The following is a 23,696-nucleotide window of genomic DNA, read 5'->3' as shown; positions in this document are numbered from 1 at the left end:
ATGCTTTGGGAAAAGCGTTCACTCAGCAGTGATATGGTGCTTTTGTCAATTATCATTTTTCTGTGTGAGTTCATTTGAGAGTGTAGTGATTGCCTGGTTTCACCCACATAGTCGTTATTGGGGCATTTAGTGTACTAGACAATGTATACCACATACTGTGATAGGCGTATGTAGGATGCATGGATCTTGAAAGGTGTCTTATAGGCAGTTTCATCATCACAACAGTGGCGATAGATATAGCTACTTGTCTTGCAATGTCCTCACCTACCTCTACCACATAAAACTCCCCAAGCCCGGCACGGCCCTGCTCCCCTCAGCAGGTGCTAATCTTGGGCTTGCCTTTTGCCAAGCCCTGGAGCATTAGCCCATCCCTTGGAGTGCTAAAGGGGAGATTCAACAAGCCACCCCAGGGCTAGGGAGCTGAAAATGCAGAGCAGAAAAGTTGCCCTACACCTTTATGACAATGAAGGGTGTGCGGGAATGACTGCAATACACCTTTAAATAGGGAGCTCAGAATAGTAAGTGCGCCACCTTAAGAGTCCAGGGGAGGCGGCAAATTCTCAGCGAGTTTATTGCCTGCCTGTTGCTCGCGCAGTAATTCGACGTTTCGCGCGCTCCCTGTGATTGCCCTATGGCTCGCGCAGTGGCTCAGAATCTCGCACGCGCCTCAGCAAGCTGCACGATCAATGTCAGTCTTTCTCGCGCGCGCGCGCCCGAGCCTCCTTGGCCGGCTGCGTGTCTCGTGCGCGTCCTCGCGCCCTGGGCAGGATTCTCGAGCCAAGGCGGTTAAGCAGCGGGGTACGTCTGAGTCTTATTCGTGGGTTTGGCGCGAGCTTGGGAGGGTGACGTATCCTGCCGGTGACCAATCGGAGCGAGCAGAGGCGGTGGCAGAATGTGCCTCGCCCCCTCGCTCTTCCCTCATGCCCGTATTGGGCGGAGTCGGCGCTGGCCTGGTAGTGATGGCGGACGATGGGGATGGGAAACTAAGAACTGAGGGTAGCAGCGGTGGCAGCCTGGGGTGCGGGGGCCTAGAGGAGCCGCCCGCGGCGGCAGCGGCGGCAGGCTGGGTTGTGGGCGGTGAGATGCTGCTGATCGTGGGGCTGTTGGCGTTGGTGCTGCTGGCGGCCTATCGGCTCTACCTGTGCTGGGGGAAGCGGAGCGGCCCAGGGGGCGCGGCCCAGCAGAGCCAGGCCGCCTCCCTGCCCCGCATGAAGCGGCGGGACTTCACGCTGGAGCAGTTGCACGAGTACGACGGGGCCCGGACCCCTCGCATCCTGCTGGCCGTCAACGGCAAAGTCTTCGACGTGACCAAAGGCAGCAAGTTCTACGGGCCTGGTGAGGAGCCGGCGGGGGCTGCGGGCGCGGCTTCGCCTCTCCGGGTTCCCCCCTCCCCTCCAGCTGCTCTTCGGCTGGGGTGGGATCGTGCCCCTCACCCAAGCGCAGCACTATCCCCCCGCCCTCCAGGCGGGAGAGCCCCGGCTCTGTCCAAATCCCCTTCCCGGCGGGGAGCAGGCGCTCCGTGTGCTTCCCCTCCGCTGTCTCGGTCTGGCAGGTTGCTCGTTGTGAGGCTGGTGTGGAAATAGGAGGGCCGGCAGGGCGTGCGCGTATCCATGCGGCTGCGAGGGGTCACAACTGCAAGCTGCCCCTCATGCTGCTTATCTCAACCAGCTGCCCGCCCGTGGGTTGCTTTAAAATAGCCCAGTATTGTTTTGGGACGCCTACATGTGAAAGGTTCTTGCAGGCCTTGCTTTCTCCCCTTTCCTGGCCTTGCAGCTACAGCCCTTGCTGTTAATACTTCTTCTCACTAAGCTCTGACTGAAATGTAAAGGGGCATCCGGTTAGGAGTCCGGTGGCATTTTAAAGACTAACAGATTTATTTGGGCATAAGTTTTTGGCAAAATCCACTTCTTCATATGCATGGAGTGAAAATTACAAATGCAGGCATTATTATACTGACGCATGAAGAGAAGGGAGTTACTTCACAAGTGGAGAACCAGTGTTGACAGGGCCAATTTGATCAGGGTCGATGTAGTCCATTCGCAATAATTGATGAGGAGGTGTCAATTCCAGGAGAGGTAAGGTTGCTTTTGTAGTGAGCCAGTCGCTCCCAATCCCTATTCAAGCCCAAATTAATGCTGTTAAATTTGCAAATTAATTTTAGTTCTGCTGTTTCTCTTTAAAGTCTGTTTCTAAAGGTTTTTGGTTCAAGTATGGCTACTTTTAAATCTGTTATAGAATGTCCAGGATGATTGAAGTGTTCTCCTACTGGCTTTTGTATGTTACCATTCCTGATGTCCAATTTGTATCTATTTATTCTTTTACGTAGAGGTTTTTTACCTATGAAAGCTTATGCCCAAATAAATCCCTTAGTTTTTAAGGTGCCACCGGACTCCTTGTTGTTTTTGTGGATACAGACTAACATGGTTACCCCTTGATACTGTGAAATACTTGAAATTCTGAGTGGAATTAGGACTAATCATCTCTGTTCATGTTTACCTTAGTGTAGATGTGTAGTACTTCGTTTTTCAGTCTGTCCTAGTGAAAGGTGGGTCAAAATTGGTGGTGTCTTATTGACTTCATTTTAGCTTTAATGGCTTGAAAATACATGGAAGATTTGCTTGCTTATTTAATGGTGCAAATGACCTCTTCTGTTCTTTACACTACAAATTTTAACCTCAGGATAATTGGCTTGTAAGAGAGTTCAGGTATGAGCATTACTTATGTAGCGTTTAAAACTTTAAACTTCTCTCTTGGGGCAGAGATTGCTTGAAAGGTTTACTTCTCAGGAGCAAAAAACTTACGAAATTAAATGTAGAGGTGTAGCCATGTTAGTCCCAGGATATTGGAGACCCAAGATGGTGAAGTAATATCTTTTATTGGAACAACTTTTGTTGGTGAGTGAGATATGCTTTTGAGCACACAAAGCTTTTCTTCAGGTCTGGAAATCAGGTTTCAGAGTAGCAGCCGTGTCAGTCTGTAACCGCAGAAAGAAAAGGAGTACTTGTGGCACCTTAGAGACTAACAAATTCATTTGAGTTTAAGCTTTTGGGAGCTACAGCTCACTTCATTGGATACATGCAGTGGAAAATACAGTAGGGGGATTTTATATGCACAGAGAACATGAAACAGTGGGTGTTGCCGCACACACTGTAATGAGAGTGATCAGTTAAGGGGAGCTATTAACAGCAGGAGAGGGAAAAAAAAAAAACTTTTGTAGTGATAATCAAGGTGGGCCATTTCCAGCAGTTGACAAGAACCTGTGAGGAACGGGGTTGGGGGGGGGGGGGGAGAATAAACATGGGGAAATGATACTCTCAGCCTGACAGCCAAATGCAAGGTGGAACAGGTTGTTTAGCATAAGTAATAACAGGTTTCAGAGTAGAAGCCGTGTTAGTCTGTATTCGCAAAAAAGAAAAGGAGTACTTTTGGCACCTTAGAGACTAACACATTTCTTTTTTGCGAATACAGACTAACACGGCTGCTACTCTGAAACCTGTTATTATGCAAGGCACTGAATTTAGCCGTATGGAGTGGAAAAAAATTTGTTAGTCTCTAAGGTGCCACAAGTACTCCTTTTCTTTTTAGCATAAGTAGTTAGGACATATTCTAGGGACCATTCAGGGCATGCTGGCCTGTTAACACCTCTGCATGACAAAAAGAGGGGATTAGTGGGTTATAGATTGTTGTAATAAACCCTAAATCCAATGTCTCTAGTCAGTCCATGATTTTCATGTCTAGTAGAGTTAGGAATTTAAGCTCCCAGGCTCATCTTTTGAAAGTGTTCTGTAGATTTCCTTTGAGGATGAGGAGTGAGCACTTTGTGAAAAGTATTCACCCACAGGTGATAGGGTGATTTTAATCTTTTTATCATTTTCTTGTGGGAGTTCACTTGAGAGTATAGCGATTGTTTGTTTTTTTTCACCCATATAGTTGTTTTTACACTGGATGATGTATACCACGTGTTGTGATAGGCATATGTAGGATCAATGGATCTTGAAAGGTGTGTTTGGGAGTGGGGTGGATTAGATCATTGTAGCAGTGAAGATATGTCGTTCTGGAAGGGTCTGATGCTGCTTTGAGTTGGTGAGTCCTAGTCTCTGGGGAGCTTGGCTCTAATGCTGAGGTTGGGGGGGTGGCGTGAGAGCCAAAGGGGGGGGTTCAGGAACAATTTCTTTCACGATGTGGTCCTCCTTGAGTACGAGCTGTAGTTGATGATACACCTATGGGTTTCAGTGTGGGGTAGTAGGTGACAATGAGGGGCCACTCTACCTTGAATGCTTGTTTCTCTTTCCAGCGAAAGATATTACCTCACCCACCTTGTAGCTCTAAAGGCTAGTCTACACAGGCAACACTAAAGTGCTGCCATGGCAGCACTTTAATGTGGCTTGTGTAGTCACAGCAGAGCGCTGGAAGAGAGCTCTCCCAGCGCTCTAAAAATTCCACCTCCACGAGGGGCGTGGCTACCGGCGCTGGGGGCGTGGCTACGGGCACTGAAATTTGCTGCGCTCAGGGGGATGTTTTTTCACGCCCCTGAGCAAGAAAGTTGTAGCATTGTAAATTGGCAGTGTAGACAACCCTGAGAAGTTAGTCAGTGTTGAATTTCTATATTTACATTGTTTATTATAAACACATCCTGTGCTTTCATACCCTTTTTTGCTAGTGAGGTGGGTAACTTCAGCATAGTTTGAATTGCCTTGTATACAATGTTAAAGGAATCTATAGTTGTAATAATCAATCAAAATCATCGGTAAACAATGGTATGTTGGAAAAGCTGGGCCAACTTAGCACCTTGAGAATTTTTTAAAGTAAGTATGACTTTCTTTCTCTGTATGAAGAGATGAGAGGCTCATTTTCTTCAAAGGGGACAATGTCAAGTTAAAGAATGTGTATTTATTTTAAAAAAATAAACAAACCTTGTTACCTCTCTTACTACTAATCTGATAAACCCATTTTATAAATCTAATGTTCCTTTTCAGCATTCCCAATGTCTAGTCTTGAATGTGAGGCCAAATAACAAAACTAGACTAGTCAACTTCACTTTCTGTAGTATAAGTATGCTATATTTATATAGCAATATAAAGTCTGTGCTCCAAATACTGCTGTATAGTGTATAAATCCAAACCTCTTTAATATACTTCAAGTATATTAAAACATTTTTACTACTGCATATTGTAAAATCCTGACAAATTCTGGGCCTTATACTACCTGATCATATCTTCTGTGTAATGAGCAGTAAACAAAATGAAGAAATCTTAGTACAATATGTCATAGATATATGAATTTTCTTTGTTCTGTTTTTGTCCCAGCTTAATAGTTTTATTTTTGTGTATTTTTGTTGTTGTTTTTTAAACTGACAGCATGGGCATTTAAATATAGTGTGTATGTGCGTAGAATCTACATGCTGAAAAGTTAGGAAATGTTCTGTAATCAAAATAACTGCATGTAGTAGTTTAAAAGTAATCTTCCATGTTCCTAAGTCTTCAGCATGTAGATTCTATGCACATAAGTAATAAGATTAGTCCATGCCATGAATCTCTATTAATAATGTGCAGGGGGGGGGGAGAATAAAATGCTATCTTTCTTGGAAATTGGACGTTTTTTTGACCTTGTCAGCAACCACTGTCCCTGAATTAGTGCAGATAGTGGATTAATTCCTATTGTAAATGGACCAAACCATTTTTAGCACTGTTACAGAAATCTGTCACTCTCTAATCGGGCTGAACACGTTTTGGTCCGTCATAGTAGTTGTCAGACCCCTAACGGCATTGGTTCAGGGAGAGGACTGGCAACAGTAGTAGTCCAGTTTCAAACTAGAGAGAAGTTTAAAGGGTGTCAAACTATCTGTTTTTTACATAAATATAAAATGTCCACTTATGAACAAGTTTATCAAAATAGTCTCTTCTACTGAATAAGTTGAGAGCATAACCATGGATCAAAAGGTGACCTAACTACTGGTGAAAATGATTTGAAGGTTACAGGAATGGATTTTAGATAGCTAATTCACATGGTCAGCATTCTTTGGTGAACAGACTTTGTTTCAATTATATGTGCAGAAATAATGAACACTAAATTTGTTGTTTTGATCGGGTACCCTGTTTAGATATCAGAGTAGCCGCCGTGTTAGTCTGTATTCGCAAAAAAGAAAAGGAGTACTTTTGGCACCTTAGAGACTAATGAATTTATTTGAGCATAAGCTTTCGTGGATCCGATGAAGTGAGCTGTAGCTCACGAAAGCTTATGCTCAAATAAATTTTAGTCTCTAAGGAGCCACAAGGACTCCTTTTCTTTTTTCCTGTTTAGATAGCATGCAAGTTTCAAACTGTGCTACTGATAAACAAAATGATAATTCATTACAGACAGCTAAAATACTACATACCTTGAGGGTGAATAAATCAATTTTACCATAGTTGTGAAACAGGCTTAATTGTTGCTGGGGCAGTGTATTTTTCCTGTGCTTAAACAATAATTCACTTAGATAGGAGCTCCTAATGATATTTCAGAAGGGGCAGATGGTGAAAGCTTGGTGGTGTACTTTATTTTAATGCTCAGTCAAATTTGCACATTTGAAGTGAGTTGACTGGCTTCTCTAGCATTTGTTTTGCTAGGTATGGGGTGGTGCTTCTGTGAATAATAAAAACAGAAGTCATGCTTCGCTTGAATTTTCATCTTAATGCTATGGAAAGACAGTAAATTTGTAACAGTTAAGGTCACACCTTAGGTTTGTCTCAGTTAAGGTTGTAACAATCTTTCTCTAAAGATACTGTATTGACTGGGTTCCTGCTCTTGGGTATTGTGCTTCTAGTTAGAGACAAGCTGGAACTTCTTCACTGTCAGGGCAGGTCTAGACTATAGCTGGGATCGACGCTCTGAGATCGATCCACCGGCAGTAGATTTAGCAGGTCTAGTGCATCCGATGAAATGAGCTGTAGCTCACGAAAGCTTATGCTCAAATAAATTTGTTGTCTCTAAGACGCCACAAGTACTCCTTTTCTTTTTGAGAAAGTGCAGAGACTCCCAGTGAAACCGAAGTTTGGTACATGCTGATTCCCCCTCATGAAAGAGGTCTTGAGGCTATAGTGTTTTGAGCAAGTGATATCAGCGCAGACCTGCACCATTGAGCCATTTACCATCAACCCTATGTTGAGATATTGACGTATTGTCCTTCAGTGCAGAAGGCATCTATGGCGAATTGGCATACAGTTGCCCTGCAGAACTTAAGTATTTGTCTAACCTGCTCTTAAAAATCTCCAATGATGCAGATTCTACAACCTCCCTAGGCGATTTATTCCAGTGCTTAACTACCCTGACAGGAAGTTTTCCCTGATGTCCGGCCTAAAGACCATTGCTGCAATTTAAGCCCATTGCTGCTTGTCCTATCACCGGGGTTAAGGAGAATAGTTTTTCTCCCTCCTCCTTGTAATAACCTTTTACATACTTGAAAACTGTTATGTCCCATCTGTCTTCTCTTTTCCAGACTAAACAAACCCAATTTTTTCTTTCTTCTCTCCTAGATCATGTTTTCTAAATCTTTAATCATGTTTGTTGCTCTTCTCTGGACTTGCTCCAATTCATAGAATATCAGGGTTGGAAGGGACCTCAGGAGGTCATCTAGTCCAACCCCCTGCTCAAAGCAGGACCAATCCCCAACTAAATCATCTTTCCTGAAATGTCCATCTTTCCGGAACTGGACACACTACTCCAATTGAGGCCTGAGTAGAGCAGAAGAATTAATTCTCATGTCTTGGCTGCAATTTTCCTGCTAATACATCCCAAAATGATGTTTGCTTTTTCACAGCAGTGATAAACTGTTGACTCATCATTAGCTTGTGACCCACTATGACCCCGATCCCTTTCTGCAGTACTCCTTCCTGGGCAGTCATTTCCCGTTTTTGTATGTGTGCAACTGATTGTTCCTTCCTAAGTGGAGTACTTTGTATTTGTCCTTATTGAATTTTATCCTATTGATTTCAGACCATATCTCCAGTTTGTCCAGATCACTTTGAATTTTAATCCTATCCTCCAAAGCACTTGCAACCCCTCCCAGCTTGGTATCTCTGCAAACTTTATAAGTGTGTACACTATGCCACTATCTAAATCATTGATGATGATATTGAACAGAACTGGACCGAAAACTGATCCCTGCAGGACCCTCCACTTGATATGCCCTTCCAGCTTCACTGTAAACCACTCATAACTACTCTCTGAGAACGGTTTTCCAACCACTTATGCACCACCTTTTAATATCGCCATCTAGGTTGTATTTCCCTAGTTTGTTTGAGGCTATCATGCAAGATGGTATCAAAAGCCTTAATGAAGTCTAGATAGACTACATCTACCACTTCCCCCCGCAAGGCTTGTTAACCTGACAAAGAAAGCTGTTAGGTTGGTTTGATACAAATTGTTCTTGACAAATCCATGCTGACTGTTGTTTCACTTTATTATCTTCTAGGTGTCTGCAGCTTGATTGCTTAATTATTTGCTCCATTATCTTTCCAGGTACTGAAGTTAAGCTGACTGGTTTATGATTCCCCAGGTTGTCCTTATTTCCCTTTCTATAGGTGGGCACTATATTTGCCCTTTTCCAATCCTCTGGAATCTCACCTGTCTTCCATGACTTTTTGAAGATCTGGCTAATGGCTCAGATATCTCCTCAGTCAGCTCCTTGAGTATTCTAGGGTGTATTTCGACAGGTCCTTGGTGACTTGAAGACATGTAACTTGTCTAAGTAATTTTTAACTTGTTCTTCCCTATGTTAGTTTCTTATCCTACCTCATTTTCCCTGGCATTCACTATGTTGGATGCCCAATTGCTACTAACCTTTTTGGTGAAAACTAAAACAAAAAAAATGTGTCTGAGATCAAGACAGGCCTTATTGCTATATAGTTTTAGTACAGAGATGTTCCCTGAAGTGGGAGTGTCAGTGCTGAGAGCTTTCAGCCTGGTAACTTGTCCCTTGAAACCTTCAGGTTTGAGCAAGTAATATATTGAGCCCATCTATTTAATTTTTCATCAATAGGTCTGTGATTACGTTCCCAATATGGGTAAACATTATCACCTTTTTTGCATATGGGGTAACTGGGCAAATTACTTCTCACCTCAATCATGCAGCTCTGCCACTAACTTGCTGTCAATAAAACCCAAGTCACCCGACTCCCACTGCTATTGGTACCTTGCAGATGTGGTTCTAGTGCAAAAAAAACAAAACAAAACACTGAATCAATGTTTTATCATTACAGCATTAGCACAGATTTCACCAAGGCACTCATCCACTGGTGCAAGACAGTGCAGCATTTTTGTCCTTCACATCCAAGTCTCGAAGCTGTCTGTACAGGAGACTTCTGACACTTGCACTGTTTACGTAGCATTTATTCTAAATAAAACTTGTGTGCAGAATTCTGCGTCCATGTGGGAGTACGGAATTCATATGGCCTGCATATTTCTCTGCCCCCCACACAGAAAAATGCAAAAGAAATCTGCCGGGGGGACATGTCTCTTCCCCTGGAGCAGCTTCAGAAATGTAAATCACTTCTGGGGGAGAGGGGCTGGGCGTGTGTGCCTGCGGGGGAGGCGTTTATCACAGTTGGGGTGCAGGGCTGGCCAACAAACGAGACACCTCTGTCCCTCTCTTTTGATACTGCAGCTCGGGAGGCGTGGAGGAAGGTAGGTCTTTTTTGTTATGCAGGAGGAAGGCTCTGTCCCTGAGGCAGAAATGTAGCTGCCTGCCTGCCTAGTAAAATGGAACTTCTTGAGAATTGAAAAAATATTACTCTTAGTTAAATATTAAAAATATTAGTATCATTTTACTGAAAATTATTTGTTTTTAAATTAAAGAAAATAGCTTTTGTAAAAAGCCTCCACATTTTGTTGTTGTTGCTGTTGGTTAATTGATTTCATTCTCTGAGGCAGAAATGTAGCAACCTGTGTGCATAGTAACATTGCTATTTTATTGTTAGCCAACTGTTCCCATTCTCAGTCAGTTCCCCCAGGAAAAAAAAACCTGTAAAAGTTTTAAGGCCCCTACGTTACCAGAGTGATGTAAAGCCTTATAAATGACAGTAAGGGAATCAGCTAGGAAGATCTATGCGCTTTTTCACTTTTTTTCCTGTGCCAAAGTGGCACAATGGGGTTAGATTTTAACTTACCCATTTAAAAAAAATAAAAAAGACTTTTGAGGGCAAATAAAACGTTTACCAAGCAGTCAATAAAATGTTGGAACAATCAGAACCAAACACTTCCCAAAGTACCCAAGTAGGTCCAGGACAACGATTAGCAAAACTGTATGACTTTCATGTGTGAAAGTCTGAGTAATTTAAAATGACGTTCTACTTTTTTTTTTTTTCTTTTTCTCTTTCCTGTTTTGGTGTTCTGTAATGTCATTTAAATGAAAATCCAGGATTATAACTGGAATGCAGGGTGTTAGTTACCAAGTATTTGTAACTTAATTTTAATGCATTTAGAAAATGCTGAATAGTTGTGACTTTTTCTATATTGTAGTTTAAATAATTTACCACAACAATTGAAACTGGTGTGATTCTGTTGCATTATTTTGATAAATAAAACGTACAGACTTTTTAAAAAATTGCGCAGAATTTTTAATTGTTTGTCTTAGAATTGCCCTCAGGAGTAAAAGCTTTGCCCTGTTATCAGATATTTCAAGATGGAGTTGTAAGCATCATTTTTGCAAGTTTTCAGGCTGACTCAGGCCTGAAGACATTAAAATGAAACTTGATGTTTAGCATTGTTGGTTTTTATGGCTTTTATTCCATTCAAGGTGCCTAACCACACAAGCTTCGGAGGTATCCTGCTTTTCAGGGATATGTATTTTACTGTCAGATCTACAGAGTCAGTGAGGATGGTATTGTATTTCTGACTATGTACTGTGTTGTACTGTGAGGTGGAAACAGGATCAGAATTTGAAGACTCAGCCCTCTAACATCTGGTGGAATGACCAGCCTCTGGGGTTGGTATGAAGTTCTCAATTGGAACTTGCTCCAATCTGTGACTGAAATCTGTGTAACTTGAAATAATTTCCTTGTCTACCAACTTGTTCTAATTTAATGTTAGTCAAACAGTTGCAGTTTACAATGGTAACATAAGCTTCCTGTTGGCAAACACAGCATCCCATTTGACCTCTTGCAACAAATTGCTACTGTCCACTGTCATTCTTGTACATACTGACTACTCATTTTAATTTCGGTATAAGTTGCCAGTTCAAATTATGACTTCAGTCTACTATCAGTGTCAGAGTTTGAGGGGACAAACCATTAAGGTACAAGACTTAAGATTTCAGGAAATTGAATTAATTGCATACATGGGTAGTGTACAAAGTGGTAGTGTTACCTTTTGAATAAGGTGAAGTACCCCAACTACTGCATGTCCATAAACTTTTTTAAATATGCCAACTTAAAAATAATTAGTGTCAGGAAATTCTAAGACTGACACTAGTGTCTTCTCCGGTAAGTTACAAAATGAAATTGTGAATACATATTGGCATCTTAGAATTTGTGGTCGGTCATGTTTAAGAAAAAATATAAAACAAAAAGAAGGTTGGAATTTTGCATCACCCTTTCTCTCTACTACTACTTTATTGGAGTGGAAAAACATACATTGCCAGAAACAGAATGCTTCCAAGTAAAGACTTAAATTTAAGTGAGGCAACTTCTTTTGTATAGCATCTTTCATATAAACTGTATCTGAAAATACTTTAATGTTAATTTCTCTCACCAGTGCAAGTAGGCCGGTATGCTGTACCAGCAAGCTATAGCTGGTACAGCGTACTGCACAGCAGCAGCCCTGCCGGAGGAGAGGGCTGGGGGGCAGGGCTGAGGGTTCTGCTCCTCTCCCTGCTGGGAGTGGCAGCAGGAAAAGGAGCAGAACGCCAACAGCTCCTCTGGCAGCTGTACCACCCCCAGCCTCGCCCGTCCAGCCCCGTCTCTGGCCGGGCTGCTGCCGTAGTATGAGGAAGAACTGAGGCGCAGCTCTGTACCTGGAAGGGCAGGAGGTGGGCTGGGAGTTCTGCTCCTTTCCCCGCTGTCCTTCCCACAGGAAAAGAAGCAGAACCCCCAGCCCCACCCCTTGCCTTTCCATGAAGCTGCATCTCCATCTGAGTACCGCAGCAGCAGCCCTGCCAGAGGAAAGGGTTAGGTGGTGGGTCTGTGGGTTCTGCTCTTTTCCCTGCTGGGAGGGGTAGCATAGAAAGGAGAAGAACGCTGGCAGCTCTTCTGGTGGTTGTACCGCTGGCCCCTAACCTCACTTCCACAGCCCAGTCTCTGCCACAGCAGGAGGAGGACAGAGTCCCGTCCACCACCCCGTCTGCCCCAGCTAAATGGGATGGATGGGGAGGGGACGGGGAAAGCAAGGGGGCCTCGGGTTGGGTGGTGAGGAGTCACATGGAGGGTCATGTGGGCAGGTGACGTACCCCCCCTTAGCTGGTGGCCCCCCTGTACCTGTAAGACATGGATTTTACATGCACCACTGAATTTTCTTCTCCTTGCCTATGCCTGTTAACTTATCTTGCCTACCAGCTTAAGTTTTCATTTGATGCTGGAACTGAACTTGTCAGATGCAGGAAACCAGTTCCTGACAACAGGCGTGTCAGAGAAAGTAGTATTCATGCTGAATGTGAAGGGGACAGACTAGATCTCAAACTCCCTCTATTTGTTTGGGAATAGAGAGAGATCGATGAAAGGCTGGAGCAAGCTCATGAATTGTTTTTGTTTGTTTGTTATATTTATATATGTATAGTTGGGATTGGAAAACATAATCCCAACTATAGATATGAAATGATGAGGTCTAAATTAGCCATTACCACTCAAGAAAGAGATCTTGGAGTCATTATGGATAGTTCTCTGAAAACATCCACTCAGTGTGCAGCGGCAGTCAAAAAAGCTACCAGGATGTTGGAATCATTAAAGGGATACATAGTAATATCATATTGCCTTTATATAAATCCATGGTACGCCCATGTCTTGAATACTGTGTGTCAATCTGGTTGCCCCATCTCAAAAAAGATATATTGGAAAAAGTTCAGAAAAGGACAACAAAAATGATTAGGGGTATGGAATAGCTTCCATATGAGGAAAGATTAACAGACTGGGACTTTTCAGCTTGGAAAAGAGATGACTAAGGGAGGATATGACAGAGCAGAGATCGGCAACCTTTGGCATGTGGCCGGTCAGGGAAATCTGCTGGTGGGCCAGGACGGTTTGTTTACCTGCAGTGTCCGCAGGTTCAGCCAGTCACAGCTCCCACTGGCTGTGGTTTGCCGTTCCAGGCCAATGGGGGCTGCGGGAAGCAGTGTGGGCCGAGGGATTTGATGGCTGCCACTTCCTGGAGACCCCATTGGCCTGGAATGGCAAACAGCGGCCAGTCGGAGCTGCGATTGGCTGAACCTGCGGACGCTGCAGGTAAACAAACCGTCCCAGCCCACCAGTGGATTTCCCTGATGGGCCAGGTGCCGAAGGTTGCCGATCTCTGCTCTGTCATATCCCCCCTTAGTCATCTCTTTTCCAAGCTGAAAAGTCCCAGTCTGATTGATCTTTCCTCATATGGAAGCTATTCCATACCCCTAATCATTTTTGTTGTCCTTTTCTGAACTTTTTCCAATATATCTTTTTTGAGATGGGGCAACCAGATTGACAAAGGTTGCTGATCCCTGTGATAGAGGTCTATTAAAATCATGACTGAGTATGGAGAAAGTGAAGAAGGAAGTGTTCTTTACTCCTTCTCATAACACAAGAACGAAGGGTCACCAAATGAAATTAATAGGCAGCAGGTGTAAAACAAAAGGAAGCATTTTTTTCACACGATGCACAGGCAGCCTGTGGAACTCCTTGCCAGAGGATGTTGTGAAGGCCAAGACTATAACAGGGTTCAAAAAAGAACTAGATAAGTTCATGGAGGAAAGGACCATTAATGGCTATTAACCAGGATGGGCAGGGATGGTGTTCCTAGCTTCTCTTTGCAGAAGCTGGAAATGGGTGACAGGATGGATTACTTGATGGTGACCTGTTCTGTTAATTTCCTCTGGGGCACCTGGCACTGGCCACTGTCAGAAAACAGGATACTGGGCTAAATGGACCTTTGGTCTGACCCAGTATGGCTGTTTTTATGTAAATTTATTTAAAACGGTGATTTTTTTTTTTTTTAAACTGGATTCCAAAATGAATGTGGATGAGGTAATCACACTTCTTTTTAGGTGGTAGAGGGCAAGCAGGAGCATTTGGCACATGCTGCAGCTTAAATAAATAGGATTAGAGAAAGTCATAGAAGTTCAAACGCTCAAGGTGAAGAGATTTCAATATGGGGAGACAAGATGCATAGCTATTTATGGCCATATAAATACTCCATGGGGGAAAAAAAAATGTAAGGAAACATCAGCTTAATCACACTTGTCAGAAATTGTTACCAACAAATGTAACCAAATGTGTTGACTGGCAACTAAGATATTAGAAACGAAGAAAGTAGGGCTGTTGATTAATTGCAATTAATCGCAGTTTTAATCATGCTGTTAAACAATAATAGAATACCAATTGAAATTTATTAAACCTTTTTCTACATTTTCAAATATATTGACTTCAGTTACAACACAGAATACAGAGTGTACACTGTTTGCTTTATATTTTTATTACAAAAATGTGCACTGTAAAAATAAGCAAAAGAAATAGTATTTTTCAGTTCACCTCATACAATTATTGTAGAGCAATCTCTTGTGAAAGTGCAACTTACAAATGTAGATTTTTTTTGTTTGTTTGTTACATAACTCCACTAAAAAACAAAACAATTAAAACTTTAGAGCCTACAAGTCCACTCAGTCCATCTGAGGTGGTAAACCTGAAAACAGAAGTTGGCTCTGTTTTTAAAATCCCATCTCAACAAGACTGTCTAATTTGAAGCTTGTCCCCAAAAATCTTTATTATAGTCACTATATGAGAAAGTTCAGGTGGAAAACTTTTTTAGGGTCTTAGGAGGGATCCTCAAATTCTGGTTTGGAATAGAAAGCAAATTACAACCTTAATAGAGGAAACTCTAGTATGACAGCCAAATTCATTTTATTTGGCAATTGCTCATTTGCTCCCTCACTATAACCCTATATTATCATTTCTTGATTAAAAGAAATATAACGTGTCCTACATGTAGTAGTGATGCTGTAGCCTATTCTTCCTTCTGACCTGTCGGCATTTCATTAAGGAATTCCATCCATTCAAATTTCTTACTCAGTCCGAGATAAGGCTATTTCAGGTGGTCTAAATGCCAAGAGTATTTTCACTCTGGAATTTTTGGCTACTAATGCTTTAGCTAAATAAAGCTTAACAGAAAAATGGAAGAATGTACGTTGTGATTAATATTTAACAGAACTTGTATCTTCCTCCTTGATGGTTGGTAACAGCGCTTCAGCAATTGCAGATATGGACACTTATACCTGAGCTGTACCACTTCCTGTATTGCTAGTTGGAACAATCCAGGGTTACACTTAAAGCGTTAGTCCACATTAGTGGTCTGGGAGCGGTAGTCTAGTGCATTGTTACATTAGGTCAATGGTATAGGACCTATTTGTAACCCTTGATGGCCTGTCCTGACCTAGAGACCTTAACTCTGCCTTCCTTTTGCCCCCACAAGGGTCCACGAGAGGGAGGCTTGTAGCTAGGATTCTAAACACCCTGGCCAGATGTGAACAACTTTGGGGAGTGTCGGTGAGCCAAGACACTGCCCACAAAACTGAGCCCATATGGGCAGAGGGTAAGGGGTGGGGTGAATTTGGGGGTCCAGCCATGATGTGAGGAGATTGAGGGCATGGCAGTATAGTGAGGAAGGAGTTGTTGGGGGAGGGACCTGGGGAAGGAATTCAGGTGAGAGTATTGTGGGAGTATCTGGAGAGTGAGGGGGCATGTAACCAAAATTTATAACTCAAAGGGGACGGGGGGCTAGGCTCAAAAAGTTTGAAAACTGCTTAGGGTGCAGGCAGTGGATAGCTAGGGGCTGTGTGAGGCAGGGGGTGCTGCAGGGAGAGGTGTAGCTAGGGGCCATGTGCGGATAGCTCAGGGTGCAGGGAGAGAGGTAGCTAGGGTCTGTGTGACGGGAGGGACCTCCCCCATGGTTGCTGCTCCCCCGAGTGCTCCCCCCATGGTTGCTGCTCCCCCGAGTGCTCTGCTGGCCCTGGAGCTAGGTTACCCCACCTGGGTGGCAGCTGCACGAGCCGTCAAAGGGGGCTGGAAGCTGAGGAGCAGCTGCAGCCCTGGGCACCAACAGGAGATGGAGAAATACCGCATCTGCCTGCTCCATGGCAGCTAGAACAGGAGCTGCCCCGCGCTTCCAAGCTCCAGCTTTCAGCCTGTAACTGGGCTGGTGGGTTGCGGGAGAGAAGGAAGTGTGGGAGTGCCTGTGGGGCTCCCCACTCTGGGTAAGGTGCTGCAGTTTGGGAAGGGGGCTGTGCCCCCCATACCCTGAACTCCACCCATGGGCTTGGGGCTTTAGCCCCACAGGGAGCACTGTGGCCACCTGGTTGGGAACCAGTGTTCTAGAACAAACATATGTATATCTTTATTTGTATACCAGGCAATCAGCAAACGTGGTGGCTTATAAAGCATGTTAAATGAGTTAAAAGACATGCTTCTTGCCTTGAAGAGCTTATAGACAAATATACAGACGTTAACTCAGAAAGGGCAGGGGAGGGAGAAGAGGGTTCAATCATTTAATCTCCTCTCCAACACAAAAGAGAAAAGATGTACAGCTGTTAGGCAGCAGAACAAGTCTTCAAGCAACTTATCATAAGTGTATTTAAAAATGACTTGTTTTTCTGATTAGTCTATTTCTGTTTCATTTTTTTTGTATCTGTTTAGTCTTGAATAACATTCACATTTAAATGCTAATATTGCTAAAAAGGTAATTATTTCATTTTTGTTAGAACTTCATTTAATTTTCACATTTTTCTGAGTTAAAATAACTCGGTTTAACTGTTTTGTAATTGGGTATAATTATGTAAGGCTAAGCACATTGCATACCATAAACTGTTGCTCTTTTTTTTTGGTTGTTGTTCTAATAAACTAGTGCTTTAAAATATTTGACCATTTTTCACTTATTTAACATTTGACTAATTTACCAATTATTTTTGGACCAGTCGAATGCCCAGCATTGCTTCCTGTCTTGTCTGCCTTTCCATGTACAAGTTGTTATACAGTTAACATTCACAAGAGGAAAAGATTAAAACTAGTTACAACTGTGGACTGTTCAATCCCGGCCAATCTTCCTTGGGTCATATTTGCAGTAAGCCCAAATATAAATGAAAATGTCATTGATTTTGAGTGCCCAGCCATGACCCTAGGATTCTGATTATTTTCAGAGGTGCTGAATGCTCACAAATCCAAAATAAATCCAAATGGAGCTATGGGTGCTCAGCCTTACTTATTTCAAGCTGGGCATCTAAAATTAATGAATATGTCTAAATATTTTGGCCTTAGTGTTTATAGTAAGGTAGGTGCCCCTTGCAAAATAGCCTACATCACTTGTGACCATTTATCTTGTTTTGTTTCTTTTAGAAATTAGCTTTTTAAGACTCTTAGCTATATTTTTTAGGAAATCTTAGTTTATATGCTTCCGGTATAAAATAACTAGATCTGAATTTCTAGATGTCAGTCTACCCATCTGGATTCTTGTACTGAACTCTTCACCAGATGTCAAGCACGTTTTTGTATTCTTTTATATACCACATTACATTGCAAAGGACTCAAAAGAAGTATACAAACTTTTACTGAAATGATTGGTTTGTGACTGGTATGTAACTTTCTCAGAGAGAGAGAGAGAGAGAGAGAGCTTGTTTTGAATGAATTGTATTTTGTACATAAATTTGTATTTTACAGGAAAGGATATTCAGGTTGTAATATGCTACTCTAGATGGCTATAATCATCCACTTTGTATGTGTCAAGTTTCAGTACCCAATTTGATGCTCAAGTCTTAATGAGAGTTCTTGGCTGTTGGAGCATGCTCAGTGTTGTATCTCTTGCGTTCATGAGAAACACAACAGTGGTTAATCTGATTCAATATTTTTGTGTGTAGACCAGGTCACAAATGTCTCTTTGTATACACTTTTTTTTCATATCCTTCCCGATTTAGGATTACTGACTTGTACCTAAATAGAGCAGGGTTGTGAATATTATATTGTATTTAAGAGACGCCTTTTTGGGATTGGAGGAGGTGATGTGGAAATACACGTGCCCTTGCAATGTTGGCTTGATGTTACCCTCACAAACAAGGCAGTTATTTCAGTAAAATAGTACTGAAGATAAGTACGTTCCATGATATGTATTGGAAATAGCTCCCTCAACATTTTTCTGTTCAGTATGTCTACAGTGTGTCCAGTGGGACCTCTAGTTGCTTACAGTCCTAATGTGCGATGTTCAAACACTTACATCCTGCCCTGAATGATTTACAGTCTAAATAGACAGGACAGACAAAGCGTGGGAGAAAGGAAGGATTATTATCTCTGTTTTACAGATAGGGGAAATGAGGCACAGAGTAAATTTTATAAGGCTACATGGGAACGCGGTGGTGCAAGACTGACTTAACACAGACCATTCTGATCAAGCATCTTTCCCATCCCTAAGTTGAATATACTTGCACCTTCCTGGATGAATCTTCTCTGCTCCACAACACTTCTTTAAAGTTGGAGTTTGAAAAAATATTTTAAAAATATAGATGGGAGGCAGCCTATTAAATCTTGTAACTGGGTAATTGCCACAGAGGGGCTCAGCAAAAGCAAATAGTGTAATCCAGTATTTGATATAAAATATTGTTTACTCAGAAATTTACATTCAGGGGATCCTGGTGTAAGGAACCAGAAATAGAACGTTTTCCCTCTTACTCCAAAAGAAATTGGGGCCTCTTCAGTAGACGTTTCAGAATCACTTGGGCACATGGTGATGGAAGCCTTATTTCTAATGAGTTCACTTTCTGGAATGGTCAATGTACAGTACCTTCACCTGAGCTTTCTTCAAGGAAGAGGGAATATGGTAAATTAATGCTGGCAACTTTAGGTCAGTTAGACTTGAAAGACAGCAATTTGAGTTTCCTTACAATGACTGACTGAAGTCCTGTTTCAAGGACTACCGTTAATTGTAGTGATTTAGACATGACCTTGCTAGTTATAAAGAAACTCCTTTATACTTTTGTAATGAACATGTTAAGTCTCTGGCAGAACATTTAATATTTGACCACTTTATTTAAAAAAAAAGACAACTGGAAATTACAGGTCTTATTACTCATCTATAATCCTTACTTTTCGTTGTCAGCAAAACTGTATGTATGCATAATTCTTCACAGGTTGCAAAGCAAACAAAAAATTCCAAAGGCCATCCTAAATGCTTTGAGATAGATCATGAAAACATAATTTCAGTATCATGTAATCTACCAATATTCTAGTTTATTTTTAACAGAAAATTTTCTTTAAGTAATTGTAATCTGCAGGGAGAACTGGAGGTCCTGGTGATGTCAAGGAATTATGACGTGATTGGAATAACAGAGACTTGGTGGGATAACTCACATGACTGGAGTACAGTCATGGATGGTTATAAACTGTTCAGGAAGGACAGGCAGGGCAGAAAAGGTGGGGGAGTAGCACTGTATGTAAGGGAGCAGTATGACTGCTCAGAGCTCCGGTACGAAACTGTGGAAAAACCTGAGTGTCTCTGGATTAAGTTTAGAAGTGTGTGCAACAAGAGTGATGTCATGGTGGGAGTCTGCTATAGACCACCGGACCAGGGGGATGAGGTGGATGAGGCTTTCTTCCGGCAACTCACGGAAGCTACTAGATCGCATGCCCTGATTCTCATGGGTGACTTTAATTTTCCTGATATCTGCTGGGAGAGCAATACAGCGGTGCATAGACAATCCAGGAAGTTTTTGGAAAGCGTAGGGGACAATTTCCTGGTGCAAGTGCTAGGGGAGCCAACTAGGGGGAGCGCTTTTCTTGACCTGCTGCTCACAAACCGGGTAGAATTAGTGGGGGAAGCAAAAGTGGATGGGAATCTGGGAGGCAGTGACCATGAGTTGGTTGAGTTCAGGATCCTGACGCAGGGAAGAAAGGTAAGCAGCAGGATACGGACCCTGGACTTCAGGAAAGCAGACTTTGACTCCCTCAGGGAACAGATGGCCAGGATCCCCTGGGGGACTAACATGAAAGGGAAGGGAGTCCAGGAGAGCTGGCTGTATTTCAAGGAATCCCTGTTGAGGTTACAGGGACAAACCATCCCGATGAGTCGAAAGAATAGTAAATATGGCAGGCGACCAGCTTGGCTTAATGGTGAAATCCTAGCGGATCTTAAACATAAAAAAGAAGCTTACAAGAAGTGGAAGGTTGGACATATGACCAGGGAAGAGTATAAAAATATTGCTCGGGCATGTAGGAAAGATATCAGGAGGGCCAAATCGCACCTGGAGCTGCAGCTAGCAAGAGATGTCAAGAGTAACAAGAAGGGTTTCTTCAGGTATGTTGGCAACAAGAAGAAAGCCAAGGAAAGTGTGGGCCCCTTACTGAATGAGGGAGGCAAGCTAGTGACAGAGGATGTGGAAAAAGCTAATGTACTCAATGCTTTTTTTGCCTCTGTTTTCACTAACAAGGTCAGCTCCCAGACTGCTGTGCTGGGCATCACAAAATGGGGAAGAGATGGCCAGCCCTCTGTAGAGATAGAGGTGGTTAGGGACTATTTAGAAAAGCTGGACGTGCACAAGTCCATGGGGCCGGACGAATTGCATCCGAGAGTGCTGAGGGAATTGGCGGCTGTGATTGCAGAGCCCTTGGCCATTATCTTTGAAAACTCGTGGCGAACGGGGGAAGTCCCGGATGACTGGAAAAAGGCTAATGTAGTGCCCATCTTTAAAAAAGGGAAGAAGGAGGATCCTGGGAACTACAGGCCGGTCAGCCTCACCTCAGTCCCTGGAAAAATCATGGAGCAGGTCCTCAAAGAATCAATCCTGAAGCACTTAGAGGAGAGGAAAGTGATCAGGAACAGTCAGCATGGATTCACCAAGGGAAGGTCATGCCTGACTAATCTAATCGCCTTTTATGATGAGATTACTGGTTCTGTGGATGAAGGGAAAGCAGTGGATGTATTGTTTCTTGACTTTAGCAAAGCTTTTGACACGGTCTCCCACAGCATTCTTGTCAGCAAGTTAAGGAAGTATGGGCTGGATGAATGCACTATAAGGTGGGTAGAAAGCTGGCTAGATTGTCGGGCTCAACGGGTAGTGATCAATGGCTCCATGTCTAGTTGGCAGCCGGTGTCAAGTGGAGTGCCCCAGGGGTCGGTCCTGGGGCCCGTTTTGTTCAATATCTTCATAAATGATCTGGAGGATGGTGTGGATTGCACTCTCAGCAAATTTGCGGATGATACTAAACTGGGAGGAGTGGTAGATACGCTGGAGGGGAGGGATAGGATACAGAAGGACCTAGACAAATTGGAGGATTGGGCCAAAAGAAATCTAATGAGGTTCAATAAGGATAAATGCAGGGTCCTGCACTTAGGATGGAAGAATCCAATGCACCGCTACAGACTAGGGACCGAATGGCTCGGCAGCAGTTCTGCGGAAAAGGACCTAGGGGTGACAGTGGACGAGAAGCTGGATATGAGTCAGCAGTGTGCCCTTGTTGCCAAGAAGGCCAATGGCATTTTGGGATGTATAAGTAGGGGCATAGCGAGCAGATCGAGGGACGTGATCGTTCCCCTCTATTCGGCACTGGTGAGGCCTCATCTGGAGTACTGTGTCCAGTTTTGGGCCCCACACTACAGGAAGGATGTGGATAAATTGGAAAGAGTACAGCGAAGGGCAACAAAAATGATTAGGGGTCTAGAGCACATGACTTATGAGGAGAGGCTGAGGGAGCTGGGATTGTTTAGTCTGCAGAAGAGAAGAATGAGGGGGGATTTGATAGCTGCTTTCAACTACCTGAAAGGGGGTTTCAAAGAGGATGGCTCTAGACTGTTCTCAATGGTAGCAGATGACAGAACGAGGAGTAATGGTCTCAAGTTGCAATGGGGGAGGTTTAGATTGGATATTAGGAAAAACTTTTTCACTAAGAGGGTGGTGAAACACTGGAATGCGTTACCTAGGGAGGTGGTAGAATCTCCTTCCTTAGAGGTTTTTAAGGTCAGGCTTGACAAAGCCCTGGCTGGGATGATTTAACTGGGACTTGGTCCTGCTTTGAGCAGGGGGTTGGACTAGATGACCTTCTGGGGTCCCTTCCAACCCTGATATTCTATGATTCTATGATTCTAATTTCCTGTTTCAATTAGCATGGGTGGATTAGCAGAGAAGTTAATTCTCCTTAAGGAGGGCCTCAAACTGGAATAATATGCAGCAGGTTGAATATTACATTAAATGCATTTTCCAAAGAACCACACAACTTCCCAATTCATAGGAATAGCTGTAAAGCTTGTAAAATCTTGGTAAGTTTTTACTCTAGACATATGTAGCAAAAGCCTTTCTAAGAAACTTTTGCTTAGACATATGTCAGTCCACACGTTCCCATTAGAAGACATTGAATTTATATTGGAAGCCTAAGTTATTTAAATAGGTAATGGCATTTACTGAAACATTCAGTATGGGAAAGGAATATTGTTTTAAGTGCTTTGGGAAAGAAAAATCTGAAATAAAACGCCATTCCATTCTGTAGGCTGTAGTTAGTAATTGCTTTTGCTAGAGAGTTATGACACCATATGGTATCAGGCAAGGAATGAAATTTGTGTAGTCTAGTGGCTTACGTTTTTCTAATTCAGAACTTCAAGGACTAGGTGATGTTAAGTAGGTGTATTGGAGTACTGCAGAATGACTTCAGGAGGATCATCTTTGTTTAAAGAAATTGGTTTTCGTGCTACTGCTTCAGTGACTAGGGGCCTTCCTCCTATTGCTCTGGCCTTTTAAGTTACTATCAATCTTCATATTCCAGAGCGAGTGTCTGTAAATAGAGCTGAAATGATGGTGACTAATACTTAAAATGCTGCAATAGGCTAAATGCTATTAATAGATGATATATTGAGAGTTCTGCATATTTCTTGGATAGCCTGCAAAATATTAATCATTCAGTTTTTAGCCATTTCAATCATTTGTTTCAGTGTTTAATCTAAACTGACTGTTGAAGAGAAAATGGTGAAGGTGCATGTTGAATTGTTTTTTCCAGGGTACAATTAAAAAATTAAAATACATGTATTCTGGAATATATTTGGAGTAATGTTTTATTTCACAATGAAATCTTCATTTTAATTACACAGTTTTCCTTTGTGCCATAAAACAAATTGATGTTTTTTTCCCATTCTGGCTTACTAAATGCTTGTACTGCTGTATGTGCACAGTTAGTCATAATTGCTTAGACAAAGCTCCCTGAATACCCTCTATGCTGAGATTCATAAGCTTCAGCCAATCAGTACATATAGAACTGCATACGTAACTGGAGTTAATAGGCTATGAGACTTTAATAAAGAACTAGCTTTGCATGTAGAGTTTCATGATCACACCCCTCCATTCATATGCAACTTCTTCTGTCTTCTATTCGTCAGTCTTCTAGTAGTGTGGGATTATAAACTATTCAAAGTGCATCTTTTAGGGTTTAGGTTAGTTACTTATTGCCATTTGCCTGTTAGCACTCATTAGTTAAGATTAAATAAGGGCTGAACTAATTTGGTGTCTCTCTAATCAGTTTTTGTATTCT

The 23,696-nt window shown here is 42.6% G+C and overlaps 1 protein-coding gene across 1 annotated transcript in view; it reads left to right on the top strand.

Moving 5' to 3' along the window:
• Window positions 1-526: 526 nt before the first annotated feature.
• PGRMC2 (progesterone receptor membrane component 2) overlaps window positions 527-23,696 on the top strand; it is a 28,223-nt gene continuing 5,053 nt past the window's right edge. Inside the window, exon 1 of the mRNA XM_038399872.2 lies at window positions 527-1,335. Coding sequence (XP_038255800.1) covers window positions 687-1,335 — 649 coding nt within the window. The 5' untranslated portion in view covers window positions 527-686. The remainder of the gene's footprint in view (window positions 1,336-23,696) is intronic.

Source organism: Dermochelys coriacea, chromosome 4 (assembly GCF_009764565.3).
Source record: "Dermochelys coriacea isolate rDerCor1 chromosome 4, rDerCor1.pri.v4, whole genome shotgun sequence".
Taxonomy (NCBI): domain Eukaryota; kingdom Metazoa; phylum Chordata; order Testudines; family Dermochelyidae; genus Dermochelys; species Dermochelys coriacea.
The sequence above is the reverse complement of the archived record's forward strand: the minus strand, read 5'-3'. Positions and strand labels throughout refer to the sequence as shown.